Here is a 12,655-nt window from a genome sequence, read left to right as displayed (position 1 = left end):
ACATAAGTATGTTTCGTATATTGGGGACCCAAAAATATATATGTGAACAAAACATGATCCTTGACCCAAGAATACTCGAATACTCCAACATAAGAACACAAAAATGAGTAACTGACGTGATGAATTATTCCGATAGGGGCAAAATATATTTGAACTCGACTATAACCCGACCTAATTACCCGACCTAACTTCAAATTATCGATGCAATAGCCTTCATGAACATAAAAGCTGACTTTGATCCAACTCAAGAATGTTTCCAAATGCACACCTCTATAAATGGAAGGTACTCTTGCTCGGAATTAATAAGTGTAACATCCTTTTAATGTAAAAACTGTATCTGTATATGATCACTATATCATTCTATCCAAAACTAAGTCTACAACAGATATTTTACACCAAACAAAATGATAAAGAATGAGTAAAACATTTTGTAGGTACCAATGAATCAAAATACTGGTAATTACCTCATTACCTGTGTCTACCATCTGCTGCTTTGAGACCAATTTTCCTACTAGGACCAACTATTTTCTAAATCTTCAGCAAGAGGGAATGCAAATGTTATCTTCTATCGACGCTGGTAACGAGAGATACTAGCTCAATCCTATCATCATCCAAAGTTTCTGCAGTTTGATCTGTAATTGGGATGTTAGATGGAAGAATGGAAGAGTTGGGATCTGTCCTTGGCACTAAAAATATGACCAGAAGTGGACAGATTCTAGCTATGTTACGGATCAAAATAGCAAGCCATAGATTGCTGAATTGGGTTCGAGTGATACTCAAAATGTGGAGGAGGATACCTCCGAGCCATGATGAAGAGAACATGCCAATGTTACCGATAGACATGATTAAAGCAAAGAAGGTGCCTTCGATTCCTGGAGGGCAAAGCTTGGCACTGAGAACCAGTAGGGGCATCCATTTGAGCCTCCCAACAAATTGGTATGCACACTCATCAAGCACAGCAAATAAATGATCTGGTATGCCAAGTTTCAAGTTCAACCGTAAGACCAGAAGTAGATCAAGCATCCCTGACAAACCCAAGAAAAGTTGACTCCAGAAACATAGATCCCGGAATTGTTGATCTTTCAAGATAGATTGGTACAATAGAGATGCTAGTATGGCACCAGCTGAACCAATGGCAAGAATATAGCCCACAAATTCCTGCAAAAACCCGGGTGGAGGAAAGAATATATAATTATGTATTTAGGCTTCTGTTTCATTAAAAACATGTTTGAGGTTCCATCAGCTTCATTTTACAATGAAAATAAGCTGCAACAAATTCAGACAAGGATAAATAAGTGTATAATTATGCATTAAGTTCACATAAGCGGAAGTCAGGTCAAAAGTGCGAAGTTTAAAACAATTAAAGAAAATGTTCTATTTAAAAAATTTATATAAGCAACAGAAGGATATGCTGGCATCCAATAATATCTACCAAAAGCCTTTAAGGATAGATGTTCTTATTGTGAGCATCGAATTAATGAGACGGTATCTTTCTGATCATTCGAAAGCCAAATTTTGCTGCTCAAAGTGCCTGTTCATGACCACATCTTTCTGAGTCAATATTTTTTACTGCATTAACTAATTTTTATGATATTTCTCAGTCAATGAGCAATAGCCTGAGTACCAGTTTGTTAAGTACGCGCCTATACATGAACTATAACATAAATCATACCTGTGAAAAATGAGGACCAGCTATTGAATCAGTATACCAATAAAACATTCCATCATAGATATTGAGAGACAAAGCATTGCTGAGGTACAGATATAGACATGGTCGCCATACATCAGGCAACTTTAGCGTGTCTCCCATGGCTCTGATTGCATCACGGAATTTCTGGCCAACCTGATTCAAGAGTAGATAATCACAAGATTTTCCTGGTATAATTCAAATGCTTATTAGAAAAGATGGAAAATCTACCTGTTTGTAAGAGAAGTTCACTGTTTGAGGTTCATGAAGAATGATTCCGACCAGACATATAAGTGCTGCTGGGATTGTTAGCAATCCGAAGACCCCCTTTTGTTCAAAATAGGAAAATCTCACATGAAATCATAGAAAAGTGTCCTTTTTTGTGTATATATATGAATGCAAAGAGACATCATTGAGGTAAGGAAATGCACCTTTGGGCCAATGAAGTGAACCAAGAGACCACTGAGAAAGAACCCGAGGAGAGATCCAGTGGCAGAACTCAACGAACATAAGCTCTGCATGTCAGGAGCAAGATGTTGATGCTTATTAGAGTTCTGTGCTACACATGCATCAACAGTCACATCTGCTATTGCTGCCCCTGCACTCCCTGCTGTTAACGATAGCACTGCAAAGAAGATATGCATCTTCTTGTGGAAAGATAAAAATAGCATGGGCACTATCCCGAGAACACCTAAAGCCAACACAGTAGAATTCATCAAATTACGCCAATGGAACAAGAGATCACAAACATACTCTTGCATGTGGTTATACCAGCAAGGCAGGTCAATCATCTATAGATAGAAGATAATATTAGGTGTTAAATAAACCATGAAAAACAAACAGTAAACAAGATAATTTCCTTTGCCCCAAGAAAAAAATGGCATTTCAATTAAACTATATGATATGAGTAATGCAGCAAATCCTTGTTGGTATTGGGTTAAAAAAGAGTTACATTGTCAGATATTTCTCCCTCAAAAAGAACTTAAGAATTCAGAATTTCAATGGTAAGTGATTATTCTGCATGCAATCTATATCTTTCAAGGAAATTACTTGAAAACAGAGATGAAAGTGTGTCGCTGACAACACCAAGCAGCTTACCCCATGTCAAAGGATGCCTAAAAATAAATGATCAGGAAATTTTGCATCATCAAATTATATTTATCGCCAAGAATTACCTACAATAGTTTTATTTAAAACCTGTTTGAGCATTTAACATGCAACCATACACCCATTCGATGAGACAAAGTCTGAGTATGAAAAAAATCAAACTGGTCTCCTCGAGATAAATTTGAGATGGACTTCTAAGAATAGTAGACAAGGTAGCAGTTAGAAATCAGAAAGAGAAATATTTGATAATTCGTAGAAAGTTTAGAAACTAACACATCATGGTTAATATTTAACCTTAAAGTTCTTACCAAAAGTTAAAGGAAAGAGAGATGGTGAGACACTTGAGATTGCAATAAAACTGTCAATGTCTCACATAACTTTGTTATTTCGTTTCAAATTGCAAGCTATTTGGTTTTAAGTACCTTAAATGGAAGCCTTGTAAGAGTTAAGGTATCAAGAAGGAAGCATCCTAATGAGACGCAACCTAATGCTTGTATAGGCATTAGAGACCATAAGGGTGTGTTTGGATGGAAGGAAAAGGAGGGAAAGGAAGGGGAGGAATTTGGAGAGATGAGGGATCCCTTGTTTAGGTAACAAAATGGAAGGGAAGGAATTTGGAGGGATTTAATGGATGTTTTTTATTAAGGTATCAATCTTTTCAAAGTAAGATTTGAAGGGAAAACTCTTATTCCCTTCCTTTCCCTTCCCTTACCTCCTAAACAAACAAGAATTCATTTCCTTGCATTTCTCTTCCCTTCCATTCCTTCCCTCCCTTCCCTTTCCTTTCCTTTCCTTTCTTTTTTCTCCCAAATTGCTATCCAAACATAGTATAAATGATTGATTACCTCCCTTTTCTTTTTAAGTACACCATTTCTCTCAAAAAGCCGTGATATCATTGGGAGAAATGAACTAAAAGACAACACTGAAAAGTTGCAATCCTAGTTGATGCCTTTGTTGGCTTTGTAGTACGAGCAAAATGCAGTGTGCGCATCAAAACTCCAAACCATTCTAGTAAAACCGTAGCTTATCTTGACTGAAGTCTTAAGAATTTCTTCTCAACATCAGAAAAAGAAGCCATACACACAACTACAACAAATGCGTTGTACATTCGTACTGTGGAACATGAACAAAGACTTTATATCCTACTTTGATAGTGATGATTATGCGGCTGTGCAGGTAATGACCACATCACTGAAAAGTTGCATACCGAAGTTGTGCTATGAATATAATTGCATGTTCATTTAAATCTACATGTAACAATCCTAATACAGGTACCTAGCCAACATTCCATGAACCCAATGACTTTAAGTGGCTCTCAACTAGGTTGGATTTGGTGGTGTCAGAAGACAACTTTACCCTTGCTAATGATGACAAAGAGGTAATCAACATTTTCAATTCAGCATAAATAGAACTACACATGATTAATGAGTCATTTTAGTATAGTCCATTACGATGCCAAACCAAAAAACTATTAGTCTTTGATCCCATGAATTGGAAGTATCATTCCTAAGTCCTAATACAGATTCCTAACCCTCTATCAAAATTCCTCCAACTCAATAACAATTTCTGGTGCTGCAGTACTTTCCGAGTGGGGTGCTATACAGTATCCTAATAATAGTTGGAAGCTTCCAGTTACAAATGCTTTTGTATGGTTTGGTTAGGTAAGGGGTTGTCAAATGTACAACAATCCCTTGCTAAAAATTTATTTTTGGAATAAACAACGTTCAAGAACTTATTCAATTTTTCGGAAATCGCCACTTAAAATCATCTACTTAAAATCTTAAACTGAAGTATTTCAGAGAACCATCATATCCATTCCCATTGAAAATTTTAAGCTAAATATTAGCTCACAGGATATGTGATCGTAAACTTTCGTATCACATCCAAAAGGGCCAGTTTTATCCTCCAAGAGATCATCTACTTTGACTTTTATTACCCCTTAAATATTTACACTCAATCCAAGCAGATCCTTTTTTGTGAACTACTCTCTTAGGCTCTCAACTGTGGCCTATGAGCACAAGATAAACTCCTTAAGTGCAAGCATCAAATCCAATATATTGTTTTTCTTTACCAAGAGCTATTTTGACATTATTGTTCAATTAACTTAGACCTATTGGTTCATTTGACATTAGAACTAAAGCAAATATAATCCATTTTCTAATAAATACTGTTTACCACAGAAGAAACAATCAAACAACCATCATCTGCATAATAATGACGAGAATTTACCTGCAAAAATGAAGTAAGGTCTTCTATGATACCCTAGAATAGGAATCACATCTGTCATGAGACCATAAATAGGCTTAACCATCCAAGGAATAGAAGTGAATCCTTGATAAATTTGTGCCTCAGAAGGCTGCACTTTCTGAACATCTTTCATGTAATACTCCGTCCCCACACGATTAAGTGCTCCTCCCAAACCTTGACTAACTCCATACACAATCACCACTCCAAAAACAAAACTCCAATGCATCTCTTTGGCTAGCATTTTCAACCAATTCAATGGTGCCTCCATATAATCCCTGAAACCGTATTTCAGCTCATCTCCCTCCATGTCTTCCAGTTTAGTTTCTGGGTTTTCGTCTTCAACCATCATTTATATTGTATTGGTCTTTTGTGTATAAAAGTTCAGATTGAAAGCTCAACAATCAATCACTTCTCATCTGGGTATTCAAGAAATGAGCATAATTTTATCAAATTCAACAATGCAAAGTCAATTAAAATCTAACTATGAGCACAGAAAGAAGAGTATTAGTGAATAACCAGTGAAAAATCTGCATCCATGAAGGAACAAAATTGAATCTTGTGATAAATTTGAGGAAATTGAGATCTCACAACTGTAGCAATGCACTCCAAATAAACTGGAATTGATTTGACTGCAACTTGGATGCAGGAAAATACAATCACATGGGTATTTAAGTTTTTTCTAATCTACTAGGGAGCTGAATCACATTTGTAAAGAAATATAAAATAAATTACAAACTTTAATGACAATTTGTCTATCAGGAAATAAACTGGGTTGATTAAATGATAAATCTCTTGCAAGTTGCAAAGGTTTGTTTTAGTAGAGTAGAAGTAGTTGACTATCAAGAGGCCCCACTTTAAGAGCTAAGCATCTGTTGGCTTGTACTATTTCTTCCTGTATTTTGAATTAATTGCTAGTATTACCGTTTTATACTTTGGTTATTGTCTCAAGTTGCTTTATGAAAAATGTCCAATTTATAAGTTAAGGTATATTTAAATGAGATTTTGTTTCATTCGTCAAAGCGTAAAAATTATAAATATCGGGAGTTATAATATTAATTTGACAAGTGTGAAAAAGTAAATAAAACTAAGAAAAATATTAGAGTATTACTCACAATTCACATACATAATTGTCTAAATAAATACTCCCTCCAATTTACATTAATTGTCCAATTTAGATTTTTTTGCCACTATTCGTCGATCAATCTTAATTTGTATTTTATTCTTAATCTAAAAGTTAAAGTATAGTCAAGTGGGATCTTGTTTGATTAGTCTCAATGTAAATTTTATTAATATCAAATTTTTATAATTTTTATTTATACATAATTAGAGATACTTACAATTGAATTACTATATTGGATAGTATGTCGAAAACTAGAGCTGTTCAAAAGAAACCCGACCCGAAAATCCGACCCGGAATCGAAAATTATCCGACCCGAAAAAATGTAAGTTTTTTAGGTTTACCGAACCGCAATTACCCGAACCGAAACTTCACTCGAACTGTTTGATAACCGAAAATGGCAAAATCGAACTCGAACTGCAACCGAATTTTATAACCGACATATAAACCTTAACCGATATTACCCGAACTGAACAGTGATCGACCCGAGTCAAATCCGACCCAAATTATGCACGTAACCGAATGCAACCTGACTAAAACCGATTAAGATCGAACTGTTTTTAACCCGAACTAATACAAACTCGAATCGATTATTAATCGAACTGTTTTTAACCGAACTGATACCAACCCGAACCGATTGTTAATCGAACTGTTACAAATCCGAATCAATTTTTCACCTAATTTTAGCAAATTAGGCCCAATTTCAGTTTTCTAATTATGATTTTTTGAATATTTGAAAACTAATTTCTAATATTGAAAGATTGTAAACAAGATTATATATAAATATTTTAGCAAATCAATTATAAACCAATAAGATTCCACCAATTCTTCAAGCTTTAAGTCCCAAAAATTTACATTCATCACTTATACATCCACCAAATATAAATATACAAATATTAAGTTTTTAACCCCAAAAATTTACATCCATCACTTATACATCCACCAAATTAACATATACAAATATCAAGTTTTTTACCCCAAAAATTTACATCCATCACTTATACATCCATCTAATGTAAATATACAAATATCAAGTTTTTAACCCCAAAAATTAACATTCAATCAGCAACTATGTATAGTTATATATCCACCATAAAATCTCTCACGTACTGCTGCTTTGCTTGTGGTACCATATTTCAATCTTGAACAAAAACAAACAAAAAAAGTATTAAAAGAAAGTAATTCATTCTTATAAGAAAGATACAAAAAAGAAACGCCTAAAATTTTACTACCAGAATATGTATCACATGTCGTGTGAGATCATTGTAATGCCTCTCAAGGTCAAAAAACACCGCATGTTCAGCAAGCTACCAACATGAATCATAGCTAAGGAAACATTTCTAATTGCCTAATCTCAAGTAAACAAGGCTATTAGAAAGTTGCCTATAAGACTAAGACTCATGGATAATATTCACCCAACCCAACGATTATCAAGTTTCCATGTGACTTGTAAGGTTAAATTACTTGTGTCCAGATTCCGTGTTTCAATTTGAGCCACAATCAGATCCATAAGAACCAACATCTTTTGCATGGCAACAATCAAGTGAATAAACCATAACTGAGTACATAAAGTACACGAAACACGAGTTATAATAGAATGATAATTAACTAACATTTATTTAAAATGTAAAATACGTACCAGATTCTAAAGACGAGGATCCACTTGGACCCTGATCTCCCTTACCATGCGATTCTGCATCGGGGACTAAGTCACTGCCAACAACTAATCCTACTTCATCAGATTCTTCTTCATATCCAAACAACCAATTACGAGTTAAAATCAAGGCTTCAACATGTCTTGATAAAAGGGATGCTCTCCATCTATTCAAAATTCTTCCTCCCATAGAAAAAGTTGATTCGGATGCAACTGTGGTTATTGGAATAGCCAATATGTCTTTAGCTATTTTAGACAAAATTGGGTATGTAGTTTGTTGGTCTTTCCAACACAACAAAATATCAAATTTCGAATCACCATGCATGTGCAAAGGTGATTCAAGGTATTTTTCCACTTCCGATAAAATATTTGAAGAAAAAAGTAGTTCTTGAGAACTTTCAAAACTCTGTAAACAAACAATAAAACATATGAAACTTATTAATAGTAATAATAATAAATATATTGTTAAAAGGAGTTTAAAATTAAATAATACATACCTCATAGCCATCAGAATCACGAGAGCATGAACCAACTGATGCGACATTTTCAGAAGTAGAAGCTTGATGAGTTTTAGTCGATAAAGTAATTATAGACTTGTAATCATTGAAAAGATTGACAAGTCCAGAGCGAACCCTCACAATTTGTTGATAAACCTCATCCTCAGATTGATAAACCTTTCTAAAATGATGTTTTAGAAATGGAATCTTATGCCTAGGGTCAAACACCGCAACAATAGACAAAATTAAAGAGGACTCTCCCCAATATTTCTCTAACTTCTCAAACATCTCATTTCCCATCCCTCTAATGCAGGTATCCTCACTTTCACAAGCACGTCGTAGGTGGTATTTTGCCTTACAAACTTGTTCAAAATACAGATTTGTAGTGGGATAATCTGACCCAGAAAAAAGATTGGTCATTTCATAGAAAGGTTGAAGAATAGAAGCCATGTTTTCAACAGATTCCCACTCACGATCAATGAACTTTAAGGTGTAGTCAGGCTCAGTACTACCAAAGCGATTCACCGCAACTCTATTAGTCAAGAGCTCGCTTCAACATTAAGTATGTAGAGTTCCATCTCGTTACAACATCCAACCACAATTTCAGCGAAGAAGGTTTTTCCAACTGAGATACAAAATCTCTAAACCTAATCATCCTTGCCTCGGATGAATCAATGTACTTCACATTATCACGCACAAGTTTGACAGCAGGATCAATTGCTTTTAATCCATCTTTAACAATCAAATTTAAAATATGGGCCGCACAACGAATATGAAAATGTGCACCATCACATGGAAAAGACGAATGGCCATTTAAACATTCTTGTAACAAAGGGATCATGGAATCATTATTGGTTGCGTTGTCAACAGTCATGCACATAACCTTTGATTCAAGACCCCAATCCTTGATCAATCCATAAACAAGCTCATAAATTGCATGACTAGTGTGTGGGGGAGGGAAATGACGAAAATTAAGAACTTTCGACTTCAAACACCAATCCTTGTCAATATAATGAGCCGTTAAAGTCAAGTATCCACGAGATGTGCAAGCTGTCCAAATGTCACATGTCAAAGACACCTTGCTATCTAAATCATTCAATGTTTCAAATAACATTTTCCTTAACTTAGAGTTTTTCCTCATGCACCATCGAGTGATTGTGGATCTAGATATATTCTTCCACTAGTGGAAAAAACCTCATTTGCTGCGGTTTTTTTGCCATTATTTGCTGCGGTTTTGGCCCCCAGCAATAGTGATAGCAGCAAATGTCCTACTTTAAATGCTGCGGTTCAAAACCGCAGCAAATAAGGGCATTATTTGCTGCGGTCATGGGCAACAACCGCAGCAAATAAGGAGGGTTATTTGCTGCGGTCAGGGGCAAAAACCGCAGCAAATAAGGAGGGCTATTTGCTGCGGTCAGGGGCAAAAACCGCAGCAAATAAGGAGGGTTAATTGCTCTGGTCAGGGGCAAAACCGCAGCAAATAACTCTTTTTTTTTTCTTTTTCCGTTTTATCCTTATAATAATGCAATAATAATACAATGTAATAACAGTGATTAATCCAATGATAATCACAGATAATCAACATTAATCTCTTTGTAATAATAAACTCTCGCTCGTATATATAATAGAATATTATGTACGTATATATATATATATATATATATATATATATATATATATATATATATATATATATATATATATATATATATATATATATATATATATATATATATATATATATATATATATATATATATATATACATATATATATATATATACATAGATATATATATATATACATATATATATATATACATATATATATATATATACATATATATATATATATATACATATATATATATATATATATATATATATATATATATACATATATATATATATATATATATATATATATATATATATATATACATATATATATATATATATATATATATATACATATATATATATATATATATATACATATATATATATATATATACATATATATATATATATATATATATATATATACATATATATATATATATATATACATATATATATATATATATATATATATATATATATATATATGTATATATATATATATATATATGTATATATATATATATATATATATATATATATATATATATATATATATATATATATATACATTAAAGTATAAAAAATAATCTATACTAATTACAATTTATCAAGGACAAATATTAGCAAGATACGCGGCAATCTTGTCTTTTAATTCGCGCATCTCTTATCTTCTCAAAGGGCGTGTTTCCCTCGGAATGTCGTTTAAAACCTATATATAATATTAAAATAAAAGATTAATATAGAAATAAACATTAGATTTTACCAATAATATATTTAATTAAGAACGTAACAAATACTTACGGTATCTATATTTTCGACTCCAAAGTCCTTCACGGAATTTATAATATCGTCCATATACTTCAGCGCATAGTAGCCGCAGTCAACGGAAGAAGAAGGTTGTTGAAAGCACTAAGAGAAAATAGATGTTAGTGTCAAAAACGGTTAAAAACGCATAAAATTGCAACTTAACACGTAAATTCTAGAATATGACTATGATTTTCAATTCTAACAACTTCTACACAATAATATATACCAAATAGTGTTGTGTGCCAAGTTTCGTGCAAAACAAACAAAGTTTTACTTTACGCGCGAAATTGACAAAAACGCTAAAAAACCCTTAAAATCGCAACTTAACACCTAATTTCTAGCATATGACTATTATTTTCAATTCTAACAATTTCAACACAATAATATATGCCAAATAGTGTTGTGTGCCAAGTTTCGTGCATAACAAACCATGTTTGACCTACTTTACGCACAAAATTGACAAAAACGCTTAAAAACCCTTAAAATCGCAACTTAACTTCTAATTTCTAGCATATGAATATTATTTTATATTCTAACCATTTCAACACAATAATATATGCCAAATAGTGTTGTGTGCCAAGTTTCGTGCATAACAAACCATGTTTGACCTACTTTACGCGCGAAATTGACAAAAACGCTTAAAAATCCTTAAAATCGCAACTTAACTTCTAATTTCTAGCATATGACTATTATTATCAATTCTAACCATTTCAACACAATAATATATGCCAAATAGTGTTGTGTGCCAAGTTTCGTGCCTAACAAACCATGTTTGACCTACTTTACGCGCGAAATTGACACAGCAGCAAACTAGTGACCAGACCACCTTGCACGACACATGGAGACCAAACCTATGCATCCAGGACCTAGGCTAAAGTGGAAATGGAATCTTGGTACTTGGACTGAATCGAATGTCATGTATTAGTTTAATGACTGAATCAAAAGAAGTAAATTCAAATTGGTAAACTATAATATAATATGAAATACTTACAACTTCTATGGGAGTTGTTCTTTTGGCAACAAAGGCCTCCCAATCCCTCTTCGATATGTGACCCCATATTTCGTAGGGCATCTTCGAAGGTGCTTGCTCTCCACCTTCGTTTCCCGTTTTGACCTTTTTGGTCGTACGGGCACGGCTCTTCGTAATCCAGCCAGTTAGTAGCTTGGATTTGAAATCTGTGAATCTTTCAGCAACAGCTGAAAGAAACACATTCTTCTTGTCCTCATCGCTCTCGATGTGGAAAAGATTCAACAAAAAAATTTATATTTATTACTATCAATCAAATTAATTTTAAAATGAAAATAAATGAGTAAAAATAGTAAAGTTGCTTACCACAGTATCATGCCATTGAGAGTTCTTCAAACCCTCTGGAACCTCGTTCTATGCGTGCAATATGGAAAGCTTGCGGATACATAGACCCACTTGTTTTCCATATTGCCTACGCCATTTTCCGCAGGGTTGACCCAATGCATTGTATTCCAAATGCATGGGTTCTGTGACTTTGAGGTTTTTTGTAGGACCTCGCTCTTTTCTTTTCTTACTGGTAGTGGTGAGAGCATCCATTGGTGGGGCGTCTTTAGTTTCAAAATCATGGTCAATCGGTGGAGCGTCTTCAGCCATACGCTCGTATCTCACAATTTGGTCTTCTTCGCTGTCATTACTACGATGCTCATTATCCGAGGTCTCAATCTCGGGGACAATTTCGTCTCTGAATAAATGCATTGTATATCAGTACCTGAAAGAGTATGAATAGAAATATATTAGAACATAAGCTAAGTAATATTAAGAATATGACAAACATAAGCTAAGTAATAGAAATATTAAGAATATTAAGAATATGACAATTTTCTTCTTCTTCTTACGATATTGGTGGTCTCGTGGGAGGAACTTTCGATGGTGCATGAATACGTGTTTGC

The 12,655-nt window shown here is 33.7% G+C and overlaps 1 protein-coding gene across 1 annotated transcript; it reads right to left on the bottom strand.

The window, feature by feature from the left end:
* Window positions 1-299: 299 nt before the first annotated feature.
* On the bottom strand, window positions 300-5,923 carry LOC130801166 (probable folate-biopterin transporter 2). Its single transcript, XM_057664947.1, has 6 exons — window positions 5,558-5,923; window positions 5,024-5,457; window positions 2,119-2,378; window positions 1,919-2,014; window positions 1,673-1,843; window positions 300-1,158 (listed from the first exon to the last, which is right to left on the bottom strand). Exons 2-6 carry the CDS (start codon window positions 5,388-5,390, stop codon window positions 559-561), a joined length of 1,494 nt encoding a protein of 497 aa, XP_057520930.1. The 5' UTR covers window positions 5,391-5,457; window positions 5,558-5,923; the 3' UTR covers window positions 300-558.
* Between the last annotated feature and the right edge of the window lie 6,732 nt (window positions 5,924-12,655).

The sequence above is a fragment of the Amaranthus tricolor genome, chromosome 15, assembly GCF_026212465.1.
Source record: "Amaranthus tricolor cultivar Red isolate AtriRed21 chromosome 15, ASM2621246v1, whole genome shotgun sequence".
Classification (NCBI taxonomy): domain Eukaryota; kingdom Viridiplantae; phylum Streptophyta; class Magnoliopsida; order Caryophyllales; family Amaranthaceae; genus Amaranthus; species Amaranthus tricolor.
Note: the sequence above shows the minus strand (reverse complement) of the source record. Positions and strands in the feature narration are given on the sequence as shown.